Below are 27,069 nucleotides of genomic sequence, written 5' to 3'. Positions count from 1 at the left end.
ATTCCATCAATACTTCTCCAATAGTTTGCTATTATCGGCTATGCTGTTTAATAAATAGGCTTCTGGTTTCATCTAAACATCTTGCAGCTAGTATAATCTGTTCCCACTTAAACTGGCAACTATATGTGGTGCAGACTGCCATCCCTTTTATCCAGCTTTGATGTGACGGGCATTGCAGGAGATACTGGTATTACTGAATCTTCAGTATCAGTGAAACTAGACCATTAGGTAAGACTGTGTCCAAGTGACTTCACGATAAAATCTGTTACACCTCTAATAATATAGATCACTCACATCATCTCCAGGTAACTCAGAAAGAATTTTCGCAGTTGGTCCATCGTCTGTAATTTTGTTTTGTTCTCACGCACGTTCTCCTGTAACCGGACCCAGGCCTTCAGGGTTTCTTCAACATCCGTACCCACCACATGGTTCTCATATGGAGACAACTCTCGCAGTCTGTCCAGCTGGTCTTCCAGCCTTGTGACCTCCAGCTGGATCGGTCCAGACACATTATACTGTAAGGTAAGTATAGGAAGTATTTTACAGATAGTCACTCCACACACTAGGCTGACTAGAACTGACTGTATCCATTAGTGCTTTAGTCTCAGTAAAGAGGAAACAATCTGCCAGTGCCATGTGCCTCTGCATTATAACTCTTGGTATTTATATAGCGCCAACTTATACTGCAATGCTTTACAATATAATAAAAGAGGAAATTTACCAATAAATGAGACAATTACAAAATGATACTGAACAATTGGTTGATGAGGACCCTGCTCAAACCAGCTTGCAGTATAGAGTTGCTCTGATCCCCCAGGAGCTGATAGCAGTATGCTACTGGTCAATCCCTGGGGTAACAATGTGAAGAGGTCCATGCTGGGGAGTTTGTACATCACTATACAATGACTGAAAATCAGCGGTCTGTGGGCAGAGTACAAGGTGTCTATTTGGTGTAAACATCTTGCAGAATTGAAAGCGTGTGTTAAAGTAGCCTTTCCTGAATGACTGGATTAAAAATGATAAAAAGATGTGATGGAAATGGCTGAATGGACAGGAACGCTCTTACCTCCAGATCTTGGTGCTGAATGAAAAGTTCCTGTAGGTCTCTGAGGTCTGTCTGCCTCTTCACAGCCACAAAATCCCGTTCTGCATCTTCTGTCTGCCTTGTGATCTCATCCAACCAATCCTGAGCGGTGCACATCATCTGAGACAGGACCGATAGCTGGAGAACGATGGGAGAAAGGCCATGACACAGCCTCCTACTGAGCAATACTATAAAATACAGAGTCACAGCTTTCTGGTTGATCAGACCGCCAACATTAAAAATGGTCCTAAAGGACAGCCCTTCTTTCTCAATGTCACATCTCCACCGAACGTGTGATGTTTCATTGTCATTGGTCAGATTTATACTGAACAAATGATCCTAGCCTGTCACTAGCTACATTATGGTTGCATATTGCTCACACTGCCCTCCTATCAGCCCATCCCTTGTTTGAGCCCAGGTAGCCACTTCAGACAGTTCTAAAATCCGTAGCTGAGTTACTTGGACTGACCGTTTTTATTTACACATGGATATCGAATAAATTTAGAGAAAAGGTCTTGCTGTAATCTGCTGTGCTTATAATGTGAAGCATTGCTCAGTATTTCAGTCACCATACCCTCAATTTTCCTCCCCACTTACCCTGCTCTGCAGGCTCTCTGTCTCTTTGGTGAGGGCCACTGCCTTCTCTCGCTCCTTTGCTGCATCGTTTAACATTTCCACAGCTTCCTGTAGCTCCTCCAGGGGTGTAAACATATGTCTTGGATCACCCTCCATTCCTGGGTCACAGAGTCCCTCTCTGATTGTATCTCCAGACCCTGACTGCATGAAAAGAGATTGAGGTACATGCTACAAGACTCCCACTATCAGACAACAAACTGAAAAGAAGAGATTGAGAAACATGCACTCTCTACAGTACTCCCATCTCAAGACACAGACTGGAGGAAAGGAGATTGAGGTACTTGGTACAAGACTCCCACCGCCAGACGGAGACTGGAGATTGAGGAATGTTGTATAAGACTCCCACCGGACACAGACTGGGGATGAGAGATTGAGGTACATGGTTACAAGACTCCCACCACCAGAAGGCAGACAGGAGGAAAGAAGATTGAGATACATGGTACGAGATCCCCATCTCAAAATGCAGATTGAGATACATGCTATAAGACTCTAGCATCCAGGCACCAAATGCACGAGGAGAGACATTCATTCTCTAAAAGGCTCCAACCTACAGACCATGATTGAAGAGAGAAGACGGAAATGTGTGAATTCTCTACTGACTGGTCACCAGAATCCGACCACCACAAGCACAATCCCACCCTACGAGAGAGACCCTGCCTTTTAATATAAATATTTTCAGTCTCATGTTAAATTTCACCCATTATCTCACCAGCTCTTTGTTCCTCCTCTCCTCCTCCATCTGCACGATCTTCATGAATTCAGACAGTACTAGAGTGTCCCTCAAATCAGAGGTACGTTGCCGGAGGGTGTCCTGCACCATCTGGATCCTGTGAAAACAACCCTGATATCAGCATCCACCTTTCACTGCCTGTTAGCAAAAACTCTGGGTGGATGGAGGACACACTGAGTTAAATGATAGCCACCTGGTCATTGGAAGGAATCACCTGCAACATGTAAATGGTTAACCAGAATGGTTAACATCTGAAGGTGTGTGTGGACTACCATTCCAATAACCTGAGTTATAGTGCTTTAAAGGAGACACATTTCCTGCAGGTGTCCGTTCACACTCAGATCCCAATATGTGTACACACCTACCTGGCTACATTTTGCTAATGTATAGACTGAGATACCTCCCTGTACTCACCTCTCCTTCACCTCCTGTACTTTCCCCAGAGTCTGTTCACTCAGTATCCGTTCTGAGAGTCCTGATTTCCTCAATTTATCTCCAAGCGAGTGAAGAACAAGGCTTCTGGATTTCACTTCTTTGTCCAAGATGGACACATCACGCAGGTTCTTGCGAATCACCTCGGGGCTTCTCATGGCTGCTGGCTCAGACAGAAGCATCTCCAGTCTCTGCAACCATTTCTCTGTGGATATCAGCTCGCTCAAGAGTTGACCAACCTGGACATGATACAGAACCACATGGAACACCGTAAGGTCATGATACCAATACCAGCATGCACGGCTCTGTAAGCAGCACAGTGATCAGCATGTCAAAAGGTGGTCACATTTGTGCAATTAAAGCAGAGACGGGTGGCCGTTGATCAGTAATTAGGACAGGGACAGGTGGTCGTGGATCAGATACTGGGACAGTAGAAACAATGATCATATTAAAATGCCTTTAAGGAGTGGTATGACAGGTAAGATTCAGGAGAGAGATGTTTCAAGGATATTGGTTTACCTCTGTGGCCTCAGGTCCACCCTGTTTATCTTCATTGTGGGAACCGCTTCTTAGTCTCTCTCGTTGGCTGTCCTCTGAATTCTGTTTCCTGCAGAAATGTTACAATGAGCTAAAGCAGTCTACAAGTTAAAGTGGCACTGTCATGCCGAACTTGCCTTTCCCCATTCGATTCCTCTTCTCTCCCTCTCTCAGGATCTGTTCTTCATTTCTTCCTGTCTGCTGTAGTTTTCTCTAAAACATAAGACCTGAGCGGTGGGTGGTGGCCCCCAATAAAAATAAGGGGGGGATGGACCTATTGACCTCACCCGCGGTCCACACCCCTGTGAGGTGGGTGGGGGCCCTAAATAACAATAAGGGGGAGACCGATTGTCCTCTGCCCCCACTCCTGAGCGGCGGGTGGGGGCCCTAAATCGGAATTGGGGGTAGCTATTGTCCCCCCCTGCCCCCACCCACGAGTGTCGTTATGAGTCAAATTACACAGCATGGGAAAATTCCAAAGAACTTTCCCACGCTGTGTAAAATGACACAGAGCACTCTGATTGGTGGATTTCAAGCCAACCAATCAGAGTGCCATAACAGATAAATGTAGAGACTTACCTGCCAGTCTCTTCATTTACCTGTCAGAGCACTCTGGTTGGATGACTTAAACCCACCAATCAGAGTGCTCTGAGCCTAATTGCAGGGCGGGGCAAGGCTTTATAAGCCTTCCCCCACCCTGCAGAGCTCAGTCTGCGTGGAGCCCTCCATGGGAGAAGATGGATTCCTATTTTTAGCGTCTGTTTTTTTTCTTTTCGTCGTGTTATTTTTTTTTTTTGCGCAGGTTTTTTATTTTATTTTCAAAGTCCAACAGGTATTATGGTTTTTTATTTGGCCTTTTTTGGGGCTAAAAATAGGATTTTAGAAAAAAGACATCAAATTATAAGTTATTTTTTATTTAGATGGATTTAGTTTTATTATCCCCCCCCCCCCCCTCCCCCTCACTGCTTTTAGGGTGAGGGGGGTAGGAAGGGGCTTATTTCTTTATTTTTGGGTGGGGGGTGACTAGGGGCTTGAGTACCTGGGGGGTAAACATTTTCATTTAGGGTCCCCACCCGCCGCTCAGGGGTGCGGGCCGGGGGGGAGGGTGGGGAGGACAATAAGACCCCCACCTGCTGCTCAAAACTGGGGGCCAAGGGTGACCTTATGTCCCCCGTTTACTTTTAATAGCACCCACTCTCGGGGCATGAGTGGGGGCTCGAGGGGGGGGGACGACACTATGTGGGCCATTTATTGAGGGTGGGGTTATTTAACATTTTTTTACAATAATGAGACATGCCCCTACTCGCGGTTTTCACTAATACTAAGTAATCTTTAATTAGTATTAGTAAATTTGGCTGAAAGACCAATTTAGGTCTTTCAACCTTTTGGTAGATAACTCCCTAATACCCACGTTATTAGGGAGCTATGTACTAAGCGTCTGCAAGATACAGCCGCGATACAAAGTGCCGAATTGCGTTCTAACATGAATGGAGAAACTGTTCTCATTCTGTTAGGACGAAATTCAGTAGTTTTGCCGGCGTTCTGTCTAAGTGACCGGACGTTAGGGAAAAGTGAAAGGAAGCATGGCGGGAACACAGAGGAAAGCTAAGGATTGTGGGAAAATTTATCTGACAATCGGAAACGAAGCACACTTTGCTCCTCCGCTGGTCAGAGATGGTCAGGCGTAGGAAACCTCCATAAGACAAATAGTCCCTACTTTGTCTTATGTTTTAAAGAAAACTAGAGCAGACCGGAAGAAATGAAGAACAGATCCTGACAGAGGGAGAGAAGAGGAATCGATTAAAGAAAGTAAGTTCGGCATGACAGTGCCGCTTTAACAATGAAAATTAATGTTACTGGAGGGAGTACGTTATGCTAATCATGTAACTAACATCAGAACCGCTTTAATCCTCCTCATGGCTTTACTACTATACAGATAGGCATTTCAACTGAGATATTACCAGCAAAACTATGAAAACTTTTATCTGTGTATTAGGAGGAGGTGAGAGGTAGGTGTCCTGATATCTGTGTATTAGGAGGAGGTGAAAGGTAGGTGTCCTGATGTCTGTGTATTAGGAGGAGGTGAAAGGTAGGTGTCCTGATTTCTGTGTATTAGGAGGAGGTGAGAGGTAGGTGTCCTGATGTCTGTATATTAGGAGGGGGTGAAAGGTAGGTGTCCTGATGTCTGTGTATTAGGAGGAGGTGAAAGGTAGGTGTCCTGATGTCTGTGTATTAGGAGGAGGTGAGAGGTAAGTGTCCTGATGTCTGTGTATTAGGAGGAGGTGAGAGGTAGGTGTCCTGATGTCTGTATATTAGGAGGGGGTGAAAGGTAGGTGTCCTGATGTCTGTGTATTAGGAGGAGGGGAGAGGTAGGTGTCCTGATGTCTGTGTATTAGGAGGGGGTGAGAGGTAGGTGTCCTGATGTCTGTGTATTAGGAGGAGGTGAAAGGTAGGTGTCCTGATGTCTGTGTATTAGGAGGAGGTGAGAGGTAGGTGTCCTGATTTCTGTGTATTAGGAGGAGGTGAGAGGTAGGTGTCCTGATGTCTGTATATTAGGAGGGGGTGAAAGGTAGGTGTCCTGATGTCTGTATATTAGGAGGGGGTGAAAGGTAGGTGTCCTGATGTCTGTGTATTAGGAGGAGGTGAAAGGTAGGTGTCCTGATGTCTGTGTATTAGGAGGAGGTGAGAGGTAGGTGTCCTGATTTCTGTGTATTAGGAGGAGGTGAGAGGTAGGTGTCCTGATTTCTGTGTATTAGGAAGAGGTGAGAGGTAGGTGTCCTGATGTCTGTATATTAGGAGGGGGTGAAAGGTAGGTGTCCTGATGTCTGTGTATTAGGAGGAGGGGAGAGGTAGGTGTCCTGATGTCTGTGTATTAGGAGGGGGTGAGAGGTAGGTGTCCTGATGTCTGTGTATTAGGAGGGGGTAAAAGGTACGTGTCCTGATGTCTGTGTATTAGGAGGAGGTGAGAGGTAGGTGTCCTGATGTCTGTGTATTAGGAGGGGGTGAGAGGTAGGTGTCCTGATGTCTGTGTATTAGGAGGGGGTGAGAGGTAGGTGTCCTGATGTCTGTGTATTAGGAGGAGGTGAGAGGTAGGTGTCCTGATGTCTGTGTATTAGGAGGGGGTGAGAGGTAGGTGTCCTGATGTCTGTGTATTAGGAGGAGGTGAGAGGTACGTGTCCTGATGTCTGTGTATTAGGAGGGGGTAAATATTCATATCATTTTACATACAAACCTCTTCCTCTCATTAAGGAACATGGCTGGCTTCCTGATGCCTTCACTTTCTGTTCCTGATCTGAGGGAAGGGCACAATCTGTTCACTGCCTTCACATTTAAACTTCCTTTGTGTCCATCGTAATTCTGTAAAAGTTACGCATTAGAATATTCCATTACCAGTGAAATATGAAAGTGGCCTCCATCTTATTGCACAGTATCGTACGTTTTGCTGGCTTGTCACAAAATCATGACCACCCTCTTTTTTCTGACCTGTGAGCTGTTTGGCTCATTTCCAAGGCTTCCCACGCTGCCTTGCTCCTCTGTTCCGGGGGTCGCAAGGTTGTCCAGTTCTCTGGTGAATGAGGTACTTGGAATGGGTCTCATTGAATTGTCCGTCCTTGGGGAGAAATTTAAAAACTAATTATATAATGTCTGGGAATTGAAAACAACACTCCAACAGGAAGTGCTCGTGTATTTATAAAACTCAAAACAAGGATCTCTTCAGAGACTCCAAACAGACCCAGATTATTGTGAAATCAGGAGCTAATTTTATTGAGCGGGCTACACATCCAGCTATTCCCCGGAGCCCATCTCACACGCAGAGCCACATTTCCAGGAGGTTACATTGTGCTACAAGGTAGAACATCCGGCTAACCCTCTCGCTATCACTCTCCTAACAATTAATCAGATAATAAACTCTATATCCCACACAGGCATGGCTATCCATTAAACTTGCAAATTTGAAAAATTGACAAGGGAATTGTGAATTGTGGGTCAAAATAGACAAAATTGATGATTATTTCAAATCTTTTCAGATCACCTATTTTGGTCTAAATCTGCCGGTGAAAAGGTTAAATGTATACCCCAAGCCACTAAATCCCCTTTAGCTTGCTGTAGGGATTAACAGAGTCTATCTCGCGGTATAAAATTGCCAATTTCCAGAGATATCAGCATTTTTATAATGCTTTTGGATTGCTCGGACCCAGCTATCAATCAGCCAGCCTGGGGTGGGGAAGGGGAGGCATTCTTCAAAATCGCTTTGTGTCCCAAGTTGCAAGTCTCAGGCCAGGTCACTTCAGAGTTTGGACAGACTAGTGGAGTTTTCAAAGACTCCCTCACATCACAAACACTAATAATGTCAATGGTGACTATCCCTTTTTTCATATATAATATATTAAATGGTTTCTGAGCTATTTATAATTTCATGAGGCCAATACAAGTTAGCCTTCTGCTAGTGTCCATGTCAGAGAGAGCAAAGGTACAAAAAGTTACAAACATACCCTGTGTATTAATTTACAGACACTCACACACTCGGAAATTTGTGAGAATATGAATGGGATCAGACACTGAATTGTACATTCTGACAGCTAAATGTATGCAGACTTTAAATACCTTAGTGCTTTCTGGAGCTGTGCCCAACTCTCCTTTACTTGACGTTGCTTAGAAGCAGCTCTCAATGACAGGACAGGATGAAGACTAGAGATTTGGGACACAGCAATATCCAACAACTATCGAGAAAAGAGGAGGAAAATGAGCAGGAGGGGAAAATGCTGAGACAATACCAAGACATGGAGGGAAAGAGAGATTGGAGGGATAATACTAATTAATGGAGGAAAAGAAAGACAAGAGGGATAAAACCAAGAAATGGAGGAGAAGAAAGAGACGAGAGGGATAATACCAAAAAATGGAGGAAAAGAAAGAGACGAGAGGGATAATACCAAGGAATGGAGGAAAAGAAAGACGGAAGGCATAATACCAAAGAATTGATGAAAAGAAAGAAACGGGAGGGATAATACCAAGGAATGGAGGAAAAGAGACAGGAGGGATAATACCAAGGAATGGAGGAAAAGAGACGGGAGGGATAATACCAAGGAATGGAGGAAAAGAGACGGGAGGGATAATACCAAGGAATGGAGGAAAAGAAAGAGACGGGAGGGATAATACCAAGGAATGGAGGAAAAGAAAGAGACGAGAGGGATAATACCAAGTAATGGAGGAAAAGAAAGACGGGAGGGATTATACCAAAGATTGGAGGAAAAGAAAGACGGGAGGGATAATACCAAAGATTGGAGGAAAAGAAAGACGGGAGAGATAATACCAAGGAATGGAGGAAAAGAAAGACGGAAGGGATAATACCAAGGAATGGAGGAAAAGAGACGGGAGGGATAATACAAAGGAATGGAGGAAAAGAGATGGGAGGGATAATACCAAGGAATGGAGGAAAAGAAAGACGGAAGGCATAATACCAAAGAATGGAGGAAAAGAAAGAGACAGGAGGGATAATACCAAGGAATGGATGAAATGAAAGAGACGAGAGGGATAATACCAAGGAATGGAGGAAAAGAAAGATGGGAGGGATAATACCAAGGAATGGAGGAAAAGAAAGAGACGAGAGGGATAATACCAAAGAATTGATGAAAAGAAAGAGACGGGAGGGTTAATACCAAGGAATGGAGGAAAAGAGACGGGAGGGATAATACCAAGGAATGGAGGAAAAGAAAGAGACGGGAGGGATAATACCAAGGAATGGAGGAAAAGAGATGGGACGGATAATACCAAGGAATGGAGGAAAAGACAGAGACGAGAGGGATAATACCAAAGAATTGATAAAAAGAAAGAGACGGGAGGGATAATACCAAGAAATGGAGGAAAAGAAAGAGACGAGAGGGATAATACCAAAGAATTGATAAAAAGAAAGAGATGGGAGGGATAATACCAAGGAATGGAGGAAAAGACAGAGACGACAGGGATAATACCGAGGTATGGAAGAAAGTAAAAAAACGAGAGGTATAATAACAAGGGCTGGCAGAAAAGAAAGAGACGGGAGGGATAATACCAAAGAATTGATGAAAAGAAAGAGACGGGAGGGATAATACCAAAGAATTGATGAAAAGAAAGAGACGGGAGGGATAATACAAGGAATGGAGGAAAAGACAGAGACGACAGGGATAATACCGAGGTATGGAAGAAAGGCAAGACGAGAGGTATAATAACAAGGGCTGGCAGATAAGAAAGAGACGGGAGGGATAATACCAAGGAATGGAGGAAAAGAAAGACTGGAGAGATAATACAAAGGAATGGAGGAAAAGAGAGACTGGAGAGATAATACGAAGGAATGGAGGAAAAGAAAGAGACGGAAGGGATAATACCAAGGAATGGAGGAAAATAAAGACATACAATCACAAAGTACAAAGACAAAGTGAGAGAGATCAGTAGACAGACAAGTGTACGAATGTGTTCTCATAAAAAATATATAATTATTATTATTATTTTATTATTTATATAGCGCCATCAAATGCCATAGTGCTGTACAATGGGTGGACGGACTAACATACATTTAATTGTAACCAGACAACTGGACGTACAGGAACAGAGAGGGGAGGGCCCTAATAGGGAGAACAAAATAGAGAGAGATCCTGGAGAGAGACTAGACCTAGTGCCTAGAGACACATTTTTACAACATTATCTAGTTACTGTCTAACAATGTCATTAAATCGAGGGATCTCTATATCATAAATAAAACAAAATCTCACAATAATACACTCCATTAAAATGTGTAAATCAATTAATTCCTCTCTTTATTAATTATTCAAAAATATATTCCATGGCAGATAAAAAAGCACCAAAAATATTTATGAAATAAAGTGCTAACAAGGAACCGACTGTAACTCCTATTATTTTCTGTGGAGGGCACAGTGTACAGTTTTCAAATTTTTCTTTTTTAATGGGGCAGCAGTAGACTACTGCACTTCTCTAGATGATGCCTGTCTAATTCTAGATGTCTCTCCATACTGTGTGACTGTCTAATTTGGAGTCTCTCTTTACTCTGTGACTGTCTAATAATGTCTCCTTCCAAGGGCCCCACTTGTTGGTTTCTTACCATGATCTGGCTGGCTATATCCCTCATGTCTTGTTGTCCACGTCTGTCGGAGGTTCCTTCATTTCTCTCACCGGTGGTCTGGTAGAGCAATAATTACATTGTATTGAATATTTATACGAACTCCTGACCTCCCACAATGTCTAGCATTGTGTGACAACCAGTATGGTTTCAGCCCTGAATCTCCCTTTGTAGTGCTGGGCTTATTGGCATTTAATGACAGTCTCCATGGTGGCAGTAACATAAGTATCCCATTTATATATTTGCTTAGATTTGTTGGCATTGAATGCAGATCAGAACCAAACATTTTCTAGGCACTCTGTCTAAATGATACATTTTATACCAGAGGTTTGTAGTACTGCTGCAATGGCCAGCAACGTGTAAGCTCACTTGCCAATGTCAACGTTTAAGAAGGAAGCAGCGAGGTAAATTGTCTGACATTGACAGGTGAGCTTACACTTTAATGTCCATTTCAGTGGTACTAAAAATCTCTGTTCTTTAACGCACATTGTATATAAAGTATTCCAGATGGTCATTAGTGAGCTGGAAAACTGGACCAAAGGTGGACCTTTTAAAAAAGATAATACTCTGGGGCTAATGTGTCAGGAAGACATACCTTACGCTGTAACATACATGTGATTCACCTGGCCTTGCTGTTTATGGCCTTGCTGTTTATTACCTTCTCCTCCATGGCTCTAAGGATGGCATCTGCCTGTTGCCATAATGACGATGCCTCTAGTGCCAGCTGCAGACTTTGCTGGTGCTCCTGCAGGGTAACCTGGAGCCTGAGCCACCTGGAACAGGGCATATAAGAGGGTTAAAACAAACTTTGCTGACTCCAGTTCAACCAGATTGGCTGATCAAAAACGTCATCTCCAGTCTCCCCTTTAATTGTCTCCAATGTCCTTTACAGTCTATATAACTATGTACTCTCGCTCGGTGAAAGCCAAGCCTTACATCTTGTTGAGTTGTTTGCGTCGGTTGGAAGGCCCCTTGTTCTCCGCTCGTCCTTGTTTTTCCAATTTCTGAGCCAAGCTGTTTATGTTCTCTTGAAGGTTTCGGTAATAAACTTCTTCCTGTCCATGTCAATATAAAAGAAAAAAAATAATAAATGTAGAGTTACCTTGTGCCCTTTTCTTTAAGCAAACACCGTACCTCAATGTGTAGTATGGTGCACTAACCGGTAACAAAGTAAAAGCTGGCCAAACGGCCTCCTCATCAGACTGTAACCTAGCCTGTGAACAACTTTGGCCCTGTAACCCAGACTGATATATAAAACTGCAAATTATGGCTAAAATATATTGAGCAACGTACCTCAAACGTGGGCTCTCTCTGATCCTTTTTGGACTTGCTATGTCAATGATCAGCTGTAAAGTTACCGAGGATTGCCACATGAAACTAAACAATAACTGGTAAGTGGGTAATAGGAGGCCATTTTGTGTTCTCATAGAGGAAATCCGTTATTTACGTGAATGTATGCAAGAGCGATATTCAGAAATATCTTATTACTACCAAACCAGAGTTTTTATAATAAAAAGGAACGCGGCTCTACCTGCTTCAAATGAAGGATTTGTCTCGTTAATCGCACTTTATCGAAGTTTTCATCCAAAAGGAGTGGGAGTGAGGGCTTCTCTTCCTGCACATATAGCAAAACAAATGATATAAAATGAGAGAAGCCTTAAGCCATATTACAGTATAAACCATCTAGTCCTAGACCCTATAGTTATGGGACACCAACGCATACTATAAAAATGTACTAATAGTTTGGATGGGGCTGTCACTGGGTTAAATAATGTAAAATATCAAACCCTGTAGCAATATATTATATACATTACATACATTTAAATTATAAATTATTCCTGAACAAAAATGATAAAAGATCTCCAATAATGGCGCATATTCGTCTTCTAAAATAAATATTTCCAATTAAATTTAAACAATATATAGCAGCACCTATCAAAGCGCAATACCTCGTAAAATATGCTACATCAGTATATAACAAAATAAGGTGCACTGTACCTTTAAATACAATTCTTACGTTTATCTCTCACTCGAAAAGTTCAGGAGCCGGCGAGAGAACCGAACAGCGATTGGAGCACTCTGCCTGTGGGGGACTTCTTTTATAGCGAGTGTTATTTATTATGAATAAAGATTTGTGTATGTGGAATCCTTGTGAAGTACTCAGCTTCTATAGCCTGAGCAGTCTGTGTGTGAGTGTATATCTTCTATATGGGCTATTACTAATACAATATTACACTATATGTTTCCTTTTCTCTTTTTCCATATTCAATGAATGGAACACTGAGCACTCTGAAGCCATTTCGCACTATAAGGTTTAAGGTTTGATGATCTTTAGTATTAGCTGTGCTTACATGATTAATTAAGCACTCTACTAGAAACAGCGCCCTTATATGCCCTTTATAAATAAGTGTGTGTGCTCTATTGGGTATTTACACTTTAAAGGTATAGAGCACTTTATGATTGCATAAGAGTGGGAAATGATTGGTGTTTAAACGTACAGCGCACCTTATTCTCTTTATATAAATGAGTCTGCCTAATGAAACATACAATGGGACTGTATATGGTATCAGGGACTATTTCATATTATAGGACTGTTTAGGGTAACGTTATACGCTGTATCAGGCACTATTTCATATTATAGGACTGTTTAGGGTAACGTTATACACTGTATCAGGCACTATTTCATATTATAGGACTGTTTAGGGTAACGTTATACGCTGTATCAGACACTATTTCATATTATAGGACTGTTTAGGGTAACGTTATACACTGTATCAGGCACTATTTCATATTATAGGACTGTTTAGGGTAACGTTATACACTGTATCGGGCACTATTTCATATTATAGGACTGTTTAGGGTAACGTTATACGCTGTATCAGGCACTATTTCATATTATAGGACTGTTTAGGGTAACGTTACACTGTATCAGGCACTATTTCATATTATAGGACTGTTTAGGGTAACGTTATACACTGTATCAGGCACTATTTCATATTATAGGACTGTTTAGGGTAACGTTATACACTGTATCAGGCACTATTTCATATTATAGGACTGTATAGGGTAACGTTATACGCTGTATCAGGCACTATTTCATATTATAGGACTGTTTAGGGTAACGTTATACACTGTATCGGGCACTATTTCATATTATAGGACTGTTTAGGGTAACGTTATACGCTGTATCAGGCACTATTTCATATTATAGGACTGTTTAGGGTAACGTTATACACTGTATCAGGCACTATTTCATATTATAGGGCTGTTTAGGGTAACGTTATACACTGTATCAGGCACTATTTCATATTATAGGACTGTTTAGGGTAACGCTATACACTGTATCAGGCACTATTTCATATTATAGGACTGTTTAGGGTAACGTTATACGCTGTATCAGGCACTATTTCATATTATAGGACTGTTTAGGGTAACGTTATACACCGTATCGGGCACTATTTCATATTATAGGACTGTTTAGGGTAACGTTATACACTGTATCAGGCACTATTTCATATTATAGGACTATTTAGGGTAACGTTATACACTGTATCAGGCACTATTTCATATTATAGGACTGTTTAGGGTAACGTTATACACCGTATCGGGCACTATTTCATATTATAGGACTGTTTAGGGTAACGTTATACACTGTATCAGGCACTATTTCATATTATAGGACTGTTTAGGGTAACGTTATACACTGTATCGGGCACTATTTCATATTATAGGACTGTTTAGGGTAACGTTATACGCTGTATCAGGCACTATTTCATATTATAGGACTGTTTAGGGTAACGTTACACTGTATCAGGCACTATTTCATATTATAGGACTGTTTAGGGTAACGTTATACACTGTATCAGGCACTATTTCATATTATAGGACTGTTTAGGGTAACGTTATACACTGTATCAGGCACTATTTCATATTATAGGACTGTATAGGGTAACGTTATACGCTGTATCAGGCACTATTTCATATTATAGGACTGTTTAGGGTAACGTTATACACTGTATCGGGCACTATTTCATATTATAGGACTGTTTAGGGTAACGTTATACGCTGTATCAGGCACTATTTCATATTATAGGACTGTTTAGGGTAACGTTATACACTGTATCAGGCACTATTTCATATTATAGGGCTGTTTAGGGTAACGTTATACACTGTATCAGGCACTATTTCATATTATAGGACTGTTTAGGGTAACGCTATACACTGTATCAGGCACTATTTCATATTATAGGACTGTTTAGGGTAACGTTATACGCTGTATCAGGCACTATTTCATATTATAGGACTGTTTAGGGTAACGTTATACACCGTATCGGGCACTATTTCATATTATAGGACTGTTTAGGGTAACGTTATACACTGTATCAGGCACTATTTCATATTATAGGACTATTTAGGGTAACGTTATACACTGTATCAGGCACTATTTCATATTATAGGACTGTTTAGGGTAACGTTATACACCGTATCGGGCACTATTTCATATTATAGGACTGTTTAGGGTAACGTTATACACTGTATCAGGCACTATTTCATATTATAGGACTGTTTAGGGTAACGTTATACACTGTATCGGGCACTATTTCATATTATAGGACTGTTTAGGGTAACGTTATACACTGTATTGGGCACTATTTCATATTATAGGACTGTTTAGGGTAACGTTATACACTGTATCGGGCACTATTTCATATTATAGGACTGTTTAGGGTAACGTTATACACTGTATCAGGCACTATTTCATATTATAGTACTGTTTAGGGTAACGTTATACACTGTATCGGGCACTATTTCATATTATAGGACTGTTTAGGGTAACGTTATGCACCGTATCAGGCACTATTTCATATTTTAGGACTGTTTAGGGTAACGTTATACACTGTATCGGGCACTATTTCATATTATAGGACTGTTTAGGGTAACGTTATACGCTGTATCAGGCACTATTTCATATTATAGGACTGTTTAGGGTAACGTTACACTGTATCAGGCACTATTTCATATTATAGGACTGTTTAGGGTAACGTTATACACTGTATCAGGCACTATTTCATATTATAGGACTGTTTAGGGTAACGTTATACGCTGTATCAGGCACTATTTCATATTATAGGACTGTTTAGGGTAACGTTACACTGTATCAGGCACTATTTCATATTATAGGACTGTTTAGGGTAACGTTATACACTGTATCGGGCACTATTTCATATTATAGGACTGTATAGGGTAACGTTATACACTGTATCGGGCACTATTTCATATTATAGGACTGTTTAGGGTAACGTTACACTGTATCAGGCACTATTTCATATTATAGGACTGTTTAGGGTAACGTTATACACTGTATCAGGCACTATTTCATATTATAGGACTGTTTAGGGTAACGTTATACACTGTATCGGGCACTATTTCATATTGTAGGACTGTTTAGGGTAACGTTACACTGTATCAGGCACTATTTCATATTATAGGACTGTTTAGGGTAACGTTATACACTGTATCAGGCACTATTTCATATTATAGGACTGTTTAGGGTAACGTTATACACTGTATCAGGCACTATTTCATATTATAGGACTGTTTAGGGTAACGTTATACACTGTATCGGGCACTATTTCATATTATAGGACTGTTTAGGGTAACGTTATACGCTGTATCAGGCACTATTTCATATTATAGGACTGTTTAGGGTAACGTTATACGCTGTATCAGGCACTATTTCATATTATAGGACTGTTTAGGGTAACGTTATACACTGTATCGGGCACTATTTCATATTATAGGACTGTTTAGGGTAACGTTATACACCCTATCAGGCACTATTTCATATTATAGGACTGTTTAGGGTAACGTTATACACTGTATCAGGCACTATTTCATATTATAGGACTGTTTAGGGTAACGTTATACACCGTATCAGGCACTATTTCATATTATAGGACTGTTTAGGGTAACGTTATACACTGTATTGGGCACTATTTCATATTATAGGACTGTTTAGGGTAACGTTATACACTGTATCAGGCACTATTTCATATTATAGGACTGTTTAGGGTAACGTTATACACTGTATCGGGCACTATTTCATATTATAGGACTGTTTAGGGTAACGTTATACACCGTATCAGGCACTATTTCATATTATAGGACTGTTTAGGGTAACGTTATACACTGTATCAGGCACTATTTCATATTATAGGGCTGTTTAGGGTAACGTTACACTGTATCAGGCACTATTTCATATTATAGGACTGTTTAGGGTAACGTTATACACTGTATCAGGCACTATTTCATATTATAGGACTGTTTAGGGTAAAGTTATACACCGTATCAGGCACTATTTCATATTATAGGACTGTATAGGGTAACGTTATACACTGTATCAGGCACTATTTCATATTATAGGACTGTATAGGGTAACGTTATACACTGTATTGGGCACTATTTCATATTATAGGACTGTTTAGGGTAACGTTATACACTGTATCGGGCACTATTTCATATTATAGGACTGTTTAGGGTAACGTTATACACTGTATTGGGCACTATTTCATATTATAGGACTGTTTAGGGTAACGTTATACACCGTATCGGGCACTATTTCATATTATAGGACTGTTTAGGGTAACGTTATACACCGTATCGGGCACTATTTCATATTATAGGACTGTTTAGGGTAACGTTATACACTGTATCGGGCACTATTTCATATTATAGGACTGTTTAGGGTAACGTTATACACTGTATTGGGCACTATTTCATATTATAGGACTGTTTAGGGTAACGTTATACACTGTATCAGGCACTATTTCATATTATAGGACTGTTTAGGGTAACGTTATACACTGTATCGGGCACTATTTCATATTATAGGACTGTTTAGGGTAACGTTATACACTGTATTGGGCACTATTTCATATTATAGGACTGTTTAGGGTAACGTTATACACTGTATCGGGCACTATTTCATATTATAGGACTGTTTAGGGTAACGTTATACACTGTATCAGGCACTATTTCATATTATAGGACTGTTTAGGGTAACGTTATACACTGTATCGGGCACTATTTCATATTATAGGACTGTTTAGGGTAACGTTATGCACCGTATCAGGCACTATTTCATATTATAGGACTGTTTAGGGTAACGTTATACACTGTATAGGGCACTATTTCATATTATAGGACTGTTTAGGGTAACGTTATACGCTGTATCAGGCACTATTTCATATTATAGGACTGTTTAGGGTAACGTTACACTGTATCAGGCACTATTTCATATTATAGGACTGTTTAGGGTAACGTTATACACTGTATCAGGCACTATTTCATATTATAGGACTGTTTAGGGTAACGTTATACGCTGTATCAGGCACTATTTCATATTATAGGACTGTTTAGGGTAACGTTACACTGTATCAGTGTCAGGATCGGGACAGGGATCCAACACGCAGAGTACAAAGAGTGGAAAGGTACGTATACCGGGCCTTAGAATGGCCGGACTAACGTACCGAGAGTAAAGAATAGTCAGAGGCAAGCCGAGGTCGAGGGAACGAGAAGACAGATAAGCGAGAGACAAGCCGGGTCAAGGGATAACAGAGAAACAGGGTAGTACAACGAGCCGAGTCAAAACCAAAAGAGCAAACTAGAATACCAGAGCACTGAGTGACTAGACAAGCTAGAACCACGACAGGGCAATGAGCTGAAGTAAGGAGTAAGCTTAAATACCCTGGTTCTGGATGGAAATCACGCCTCTGAAAAGTACCGATTGGATATCGGACACTTGAGTGACAGATTGCTCGTGCTAGCGTCATGACGTCACGTATTGAGCGTCCTGCTAGAAAAGGACGTGGATTCCTCGCGGCCGGTGTTTAGGTGACTGGATGAACCGCGAGGAACGGAGGAGACAGCTCGCCTGGACGGATACACCACCAAGTCTCTACCTCCCTTAGAGGTAGAGGCCTCAGGTACCCTGACAGTACCCCCCCTCTCAGATACGCCCACCGGGCGGAATGAACCGGGGCGAGATGGGAAGCGAAGGTGAAATGCTCTGCGAAGGCGAGAAGCATGGACGTCCTCCTGAGGTACCCAACTCCTCTCCTCAGGACCATATCCCCTCCAGTTGACCAGATATTGCAATTTTCCCCTTGAAATTCTGGAGTCAATGATGGAGCTGACCTCGTACTCCTCCCGACCCTCCACCTGAACAGGACGAGGCGAGGAGACCTTAGAGGAGAATTTGTTGCAAATGAGGGGTTTCAACAAGGAGACATGAAAAGAGTTAGGAATGCGTAAGGCAGGTGGCAGAGCAAGGCGATACGCAACCGGATTGATACGAGTGAGAACCCTGTAAGGACCTATGTAACGAGGAGCAAATTTCATGGACGGAACTTTTAGGCGAATATTCTTAGTACTCAACCATACCCTATCCCCAGGAACAAAAACAGGAGCCGCTCTTCTATGTTTGTCAGCGTGTTTCTTGAACAGCGAGGAACTATGTAATAGAATTTGTCGAGTTTGATCCCATAATTTCTTCAGGTTGGCGACATGATCATCAACCGACGGTATCCCCTGAGAAGAGGAAACCGAAGGAAAAATCGAAGGATGAAAGCCATAGTTCATGAAGAAAGGGCTAGAGCGAGTTGAATCGCAAACAAGGTTATTGTGTGCGAACTCCGCCCAAGGAATCAGACCGACCCAATCGTCCTGGTGTTCGGAAACAAAGCAACGCAGATACTGTTCGATCTTTTGATTAGTACGTTCAGCAGCTCCGTTAGACTGAGGGTGATAGGCAGAGGAAAAGTTCAATTTGATGCCCATTTGAGAACAAAAGGATCTCCAGAAACGTGAGACAAATTGAGAACCTCTATCAGAAACAATCTCTGAAGGGATCCCATGTAGGCGAAAAACTTCTCTCGCAAAAATCTCCGCCAATTCAGGGGAAGTCGGAAGTTTAGGTAATGGCACGAAATGGGCCATCTTGGTAAATCTATCCACCACCGTGAGAATAACAGTCTGTCTTTTGGAAGCAGGCAAATCAACGATAAAGTCAATGGACAAACAGGACCAAGGTTTCTCAGGAATGTCCAAGGGGTGTAACAGGCCACATGGGGATGCATGAGATAGTTTAGTCTTGGCACAAGTCTCACAAGCTGCGACGAACTCCTCAATATCCTTACGAAGTGAAGGCCACCAGAAATCCTTGGATATCAGAGAGTACGTCTTGCGAATACCAGGATGACCAGCTATTTTACTTTCATGAAAACATTGTAAGAGCTCCAGTTGCAGTTCAGGAGGAACAAAGTTTCTTCCCTCAGGAGTGTTTCCGGGAGCTAGATGTTGTGACTTCAAGATCTGGTCAAGTAGCGGGGAATGAATTTTGAGACTGGTATTAGCAATAATATTGCATTTGGGTACAATGGAAGACAAAAGTGGTTCTACTGAAGCAGAGGGTTCATATTGGCGAGATAGCGCATCGGCTTTAGAATTCTTTGACCCAGGTCTGTAAGTCAGAACGTAATTGAAATGGGTAAGAAACAACGACCAACGAGCCTGCCTGGAGGATAGACGCTTGGCCTCTCCGATATAAGACAAGTTTTTGTGGTCTGTCAGGATGGTAACAGGATGTAATGTACCTTCCAATAAATGTCTCCATTCTTTCAAAGCCTTGATAACCGCTAGTAATTCTCTGTCACCAATGTCATACCTGCTTTCAGTACCGGTCAATTTTTTAGAGAAAAATCCACATGGATGTAATGGTTTATCAACACCCAACCTTTGAGATAGAACAGCACCTAAACCAGTCTCTGATGCGTCTACCTCGAGCAAAAATGGCAGAGAAGTGTCAGGGTGAACTAAAATTGGAGCGGAAGCGAAAAGCTCCTTGAGAGTCTTGAACGCAAGGAGAGCTTCAGTAGTCCAATTCTTAGTGTCAGCCCCCTGTTTGGTCATGTTAGTGATAGGTGCAATAATGGAAGAATAGCCCTTAATAAAGCGCCTATAATAATTGGAAAAACCAATAAATCTCTGTATGGCTTTAAGACCTGTGGGTAAAGGCCACTCTAGAATGGATTGGAGCTTATCCGGATCCATCTTAAATCCCTCCCCAGAGATCACATAGCCGAGAAAGGTTACCTGGGTTTGATCAAAGCTACATTTCTCCAACTTGCAGTACAAGCCATGCTGGAGAAGCTTGTGCAAAACCCTCCTGACTTGTTTGTGATGAATCTCAATGTCACTAGAATGAATGAGTATATCATCTAGGTATACAATGACGCACTCTTGCTGAAATTCCCTAAGAACCTCATTAATCAGATCTTGGAATACTGCTGGTGCATTGCATAACCCAAAAGGCATGACGGTATATTCATAGTGGCCATATCGAGTATTGAATGCCGTCATCCACTCATGTCCCTGCTGGATTCTCACCAAGTTATATGCCCCTCTGAGGTCTAACTTGGTGAAAATTGTAGAGCCCTTCAAACGATCGAAGAGTTCGGTGATCAAGGGAATCGGGTAGGCATTTTTAATGGTTATCTTATTCAGACCTCGATAGTCAATACAAGGTCTCAAAGAACCATCTTTCTTTTTAACAAAAAAAAATCCAGCCCCGGCAGGGGAGGAGGACCTCCTGATGAATCCCTTGTCTAAATTCTCGTGAATATATTCCTCTAGGACTGAGTTCTCCTTTATAGATAATGGGTATACATGACCTCTGGGAGGCATGGTACCAGGGAGTAGGTTAATTTTGCAATCAAAGGACCTGTGTGGGGGTAAGGTATCGGCCTTCTTTTTGTCAAATACTGCCTTTAAATCTAGATACTGAGGCGGAATTTGTGTCTCTGTAGGATTGTCAGAGGTATTCGATGTATTAGTTAATCCAAGAGGTAAGACCTTCCGCAAGCATTTTTCTTGACAATTCTCTCCCCATGAAACTATCTCCCCTGATTCCCAATTAATAATAGGGTTGTGTCTCCTCAGCCAGGAGTACCCCAGAACTATGGGAATAGACGGAGAAGAAATGAGCATCAAGGATATATCCTCTTTATGCAAGATGCCAACAGTCAAGTTAATCGGTATGGTCTCATGAAAAATAACAGGCTCAAGTAACGGTCTACCATCGATGGCCTCAACAGCCAGAGGTGTCTCTTTCAACTGGGATGGAATAGCATGCTTGGCAGCAAAACCCTGATCTATAAAGCTCTCAGCAGCTCCAGAATCGATTAGTGCCATAGTCTTAACTACTCCCTTCTCCCACTTTAAAGAAACGGGTAACACAAGCCTGAGCTCCTTGTAGTTGTGAATAGAGGACAAAGTAGAAACACCCAAGGCCTGCCCTCTAGAGGAACTTAGGTGCGAGCGTTTCCCGAAAGATTGGGACAATTTAGGCGTAAATGACCCCTGACTCCACAATACATACATAAACCCTCCCTTCTCCTGTACTGTCTCTCCCTTTCAGTGAGATGAGTACTGCCTATCTGCATAGGTTCAGGAATACGTAAGTCTTCGAACTCAGATATTTGAAAGGTAGGCGCTAGTTTAAAGGAGGGTCTACGGGTCCTATCTCGAGTGTTCTGCCTCTCTCTTAAGCGTTCATCAATACGAGATATAAAAGAAATTAAATCCTCCAAATTTTCAGGGAGTTCTCTAGTAGCGACCTCGTCAAGAATTACATCTGATAACCCATTCAGAAACACATCTATATAAGCCTGTTCGTTCCACTTAACTTCTGCCGCCAAGGATCTGAACTCTAGTGCATAATCCACAAGTGTTCGATTCTCCTGTTTAAGGCGCAACATTAATCTAGCTGCATTGACCTTTCTGCCAGGAGGGTCAAAAGTTCTTCTAAACGCAGCTACAAAGGCATTATAATTATAGACGAGTGGATTATCATTCTCCCATAAAGGATTGGCCCATCTCAAAGCTTTTTCAATGAGCAGAGTAATAATAAATCCAACCTTTGCTCTATCTGTAGGATAAGAGCGGGGTTGTAGTTCGAAATGGATGCTAATCTGGTTTAGAAAGCCACGACACTTCTCCGGTGACCCGCCATAACGTACTGGTGGGGTAATACGGGAAGAAGCACCTACAGTGGCTACCTCTAGACCTGAGACTGCAGGAGAGATAGAAGGAGTACGTGTCTCCTCAGGTGGATTACTAGCACGAGACAAAAGTGCCTGTAGTGCCAAAGCCATCTGATCCATCCTATGTTCCATGGCGTCAAACCTGGGATCCGAAGAACCAAGCTGACTGTTTGTACCTGCAGGATCCATTGGCCCTGTCGTAATGTCAGGATCGGGACAGGGATCCAACACGCAGAGTACAAAGAGTGGAAAGGTACGTATACCGGGCCTTAGAATGGCCGGACTAACGTACCGAGAGTAAAGAATAGTCAGAGGCAAGCCGAGGTCGAGGGAACGAGAAGACAGATAAGCGAGAGACAAGCCGGGTCAAGGGATAACAGAGAAACAGGGTAGTACAACGAGCCGAGTCAAAACCAAAAGAGCAAACTAGAATACCAGAGCACTGAGTGACTAGACAAGCTAGAACCACGACAGGGCAATGAGCTGAAGTAAGGAGTAAGCTTAAATACCCTGGTTCTGGATGGAAATCACGCCTCTGAAAAGTACCGATTGGATATCGGACACTTGAGTGACAGATTGCTCGTGCTAGCGTCATGACGTCACGTATTGAGCGTCCTGCTAGAAAAGGACGTGGATTCCTCGCGGCCGGTGTTTAGGTGACTGGATGAACCGCGAGGAACGGAGGAGACAGCTCGCCTGGACGGATACACCACCAAGTCTCTACCTCCCTTAGAGGTAGAGGCCTCAGGTACCCTGACAATCAGGCACTATTTCATATTATAGGACTGTTTAGGGTAACGTTATACACTGTATCGGGCACTATTTCATATTATAGGACTGTATAGGGTAACGTTATACACTGTATCGGGCACTATTTCATATTATAGGACTGTTTAGGGTAACGTTACACTGTATCAGGCACTATTTCATATTATAGGACTGTTTAGGGTAACGTTATACACTGTATCAGGCACTATTTCATATTATAGGACTGTTTAGGGTAACGTTATACACTGTATCGGGCACTATTTCATATTGTAGGACTGTTTAGGGTAACGTTACACTGTATCAGGCACTATTTCATATTATAGGACTGTTTAGGGTAACGTTATACACTGTATCAGGCACTATTTCATATTATAGGACTGTTTAGGGTAACGTTATACACTGTATCAGGCACTATTTCATATTATAGGACTGTTTAGGGTAACGTTATACACTGTATCAGGCACTATTTCATATTATAGGACTGTTTAGGGTAACGTTATACGCTGTATCAGGCACTATTTCATATTATAGGACTGTTTAGGGTAACGTTATACACCGTATCAGGCACTATTTCATATTATAGGACTGTTTAGGGTAACGTTATACGCTGTATCAGGCACTATTTCATATTATAGGACTGTTTAGGGTAACGTTATACACTGTATCAGGCACTATTTCATATTATAGGACTGTTTAGGGTAACGTTATACGCTGTATCAGGCACTATTTCATATTATAGGACTGTTTAGGGTAACGTTATACACCGTATCAGGCACTATTTCATATTATAGGACTGTTTAGGGTAACGTTATACACTGTATCAGGCACTATTTCATATTATAGGACTGTTTAGGGTAACGTTATACGCTGTATCAGGCACTATTTCATATTATAGGACTGTTTAGGGTAACGTTATACGCTGTATCAGGCACTATTTCATATTATAGGACTGTTTAGGGTAACGTTATACACCGTATCAGGCACTATTTCATATTATAGGACTGTTTAGGGTAACGTTATACGCTGTATCAGGCACTATTTCATATTATAGGACTGTTTAGGGTAACGTTATACACTGTATCGGGCACTATTTCATATTATAGGACTGTTTAGGGTAACGTTATACACCCTATCAGGCACTATTTCATATTATAGGACTGTTTAGGGTAACGTTATACACTGTATCAGGCACTATTTCATATTATAGGACTGTTTAGGGTAACGTTATACACCGTATCAGGCACTATTTCATATTATAGGACTGTTTAGGGTAACGTTATACGCTGTATCAGGCACTATTTCATATTACAGGACTGTTTAGGGTAACGTTATACACTGTATCGGGCACTATTTCATATTATAGGACTGTTTAGGGTAACGTTATACACTGTATCAGGCACTATTTCATATTATAGGACTGTTTAGGGTAACGTTATACGCTGTATCAGGCACTATTTCATATTATAGGACTGTTTAGGGTAACGTTATACACTGTATCAGGCACTATTTCATATTATAGGACTGTTTAGGGTAACGTTATACGCTGTATCAGGCACTATTTCATATTACAGGACTGTTTAGGGTAACGTTATACACTGTATCGGGCACTATTTCATATTATAGGACTGTTTAGGGTAACGTTATACGCTGTATCAGGCACTATTTCATATTATAGGACTGTTTAGGGTAACGTTATACACTGTATCAGGCACTATTTCATATTATAGGGCTGTTTAGGGTAACGTTATACACTGTATCAGGCACTATTTCATATTATAGGACTATTTAGGGTAACGTTATACACTGTATCAGGCACTATTTCATATTATAGGACTGTTTAGGGTAACGTTATACACCGTATCGGGCACTATTTCATATTATAGGACTGTTTAGGGTAACGTTATACACTGTATCAGGCACTATTTCATATTATAGGACTGTTTAGGGTAACGTTATACACTGTATCAGGCACTATTTCATATTATAGGACTGTTTAGGGTAACGTTATACACTGTATCGGGCACTATTTCATATTATAGGACTGTTTAGGGTAACGTTATGCACCGTATCAGGCACTATTTCATATTATAGGACTGTATAGGGTAACGTTATACACTGTATCGGGCACTATTTCATATTATAGGACTGTTTAGGGTAACGTTATACACTGTATCAGGCACTATTTCATATTATAGGACTGTTTAGGTTACAGACCTTTTCTCTCATCCAAATCTCCAGTTCATCCGCTTTCTTATTAAACTCCTGTAGAGTCTTAGCTCCTCCCATTGCTTTGCTCTGATTGGCCGCTGTTTGTTTTAGTAGTTGCCATTGGTCCCTCAGGCACTGGAGTTGGGCTCGAAGCGATGACGAGCTGGTGGTATGACCTTTGGAGATATGTTCCCCAATCTGAAGGAGGGACATTAGGCATTGGTCTTTAGTGTAATAATTGAGGATTGGTCCTTCTAGCATCCTTACAACATTGTGTGATTATATGAGCACCTTACACTAACACTAATAGCCCCATAGCTAAACCGACAGTCTGAAATCTAAAGCTAGAGACTTAAACCTAAATCCACAGCCTCCGACCTGAACACACCTCAAACCTGAACCCCCAGGCTCAGACCTGAACCCCCAGCCCCAGACCTGAACCCCCAGCCCGAGACCTGAACTCCCAGCCCTGAACCTAAACCCACTGCCTTAAATCTGAACCCACATCCTCATACCTGAATCCACAGCCTCATACCTGAACCCACAGCCTCTTATCTGAATCCACATCCCCAGACCTGAACCCCCAGCCTCCAACCTAAACACACAACCTCAAACTTGAACCCCCAGCCCCAGCCCTGAACCCCCAGCCCCAGCCCTAAACCCCCAGGCTCAGACCTGAACCCCCAGTCCCAGACCTGAACCCCCAGCCCTAAACCTAAACCCCCAGCCTCCAACCTGAACACACAACGTCAAACTTGAACCCCCAGCCCCAGACCTGAACCCCCAGCCCCAGACCTGAACCCCCAGCCCTAAACCTGAACCCCCAGCCCCAGACCTGAACCCCCAGCCCTAAACCTGAACCCCCAGCCCTGAACCTGAACCCACCACCTCAAACCTGAACCCACCACCTCAAACCTGAACCCACAGCCTAATACCTGAACCCACAGCCTAATACCTGAACCCACGGCCTCATACCTGAACCCCCAGCGCCAGACCTGAACCCCCATCCCTAAACTTGAACCCCCAGCCCTAAACCTGAACTCCCAGCCCTGAACCTAAACCCACCGCCTCATACCTGAACTCACCACCTCAAACATGAACCCACAGCCTCAAACATGAACCCACAGCCTCAAACATGAACCCACAGCCTCAAACATGAACCCACAGCCTTAAACCTGAACACACAACCTCAAACCTGAACCCACAGCCTTCGACCTGAATACACAACCTTAAACTTGAACCCCCCGCCCCAGACCTGAATCCACAGCCCCAGACCTGAACCCCCAGCCTCCAACCTGAACCCACAGCCCCAGACCTGAACCCCCAGCCTCCAACCTGAACACACAACCTCAAACTTGAACCCCCAGCCCCAGACCTGAACTCCCAGCCCCAGACCTGAACCCCCAGCCCCAGACCTGAACCCCCAGCCCCAGACCTGAACCCCCAGCCCCAGACCTGAACC

At 42.3% G+C, this 27,069-nt stretch overlaps 1 protein-coding gene across 1 annotated transcript in view; it reads right to left on the bottom strand.

The window, feature by feature from the left end:
* The window catches only part of LOC134587626 (uncharacterized), a 172,288-nt gene that overhangs the window by 89,262 nt on the left and 55,957 nt on the right, over window positions 1-27,069 (bottom strand). The window contains exons 5-18 of the mRNA XM_063444149.1: window positions 25,614-25,805; window positions 12,062-12,145; window positions 11,467-11,585; window positions 11,189-11,303; window positions 10,513-10,590; window positions 8,025-8,140; window positions 6,903-7,029; window positions 6,652-6,776; window positions 3,402-3,489; window positions 2,865-3,121; window positions 2,430-2,547; window positions 1,682-1,861; window positions 1,067-1,222; window positions 295-515 (exon numbers count right to left, since the gene is read on the bottom strand). Of these exons, the coding sequence (XP_063300219.1) occupies window positions 295-515; window positions 1,067-1,222; window positions 1,682-1,861; window positions 2,430-2,547; window positions 2,865-3,121; window positions 3,402-3,489; window positions 6,652-6,776; window positions 6,903-7,029; window positions 8,025-8,140; window positions 10,513-10,590; window positions 11,189-11,303; window positions 11,467-11,585; window positions 12,062-12,145; window positions 25,614-25,805 (1,976 nt within the window). The remainder of the gene's footprint in view (window positions 1-294; window positions 516-1,066; window positions 1,223-1,681; window positions 1,862-2,429; window positions 2,548-2,864; window positions 3,122-3,401; window positions 3,490-6,651; window positions 6,777-6,902; window positions 7,030-8,024; window positions 8,141-10,512; window positions 10,591-11,188; window positions 11,304-11,466; window positions 11,586-12,061; window positions 12,146-25,613; window positions 25,806-27,069) is intronic.

The sequence above is a fragment of the Pelobates fuscus genome, chromosome 2 (assembly GCF_036172605.1).
Source record: "Pelobates fuscus isolate aPelFus1 chromosome 2, aPelFus1.pri, whole genome shotgun sequence".
In the NCBI taxonomy this organism is placed as follows: domain Eukaryota; kingdom Metazoa; phylum Chordata; class Amphibia; order Anura; family Pelobatidae; genus Pelobates; species Pelobates fuscus.
Note: the sequence above shows the minus strand (reverse complement) of the source record. Positions and strands in the feature narration are given on the sequence as shown.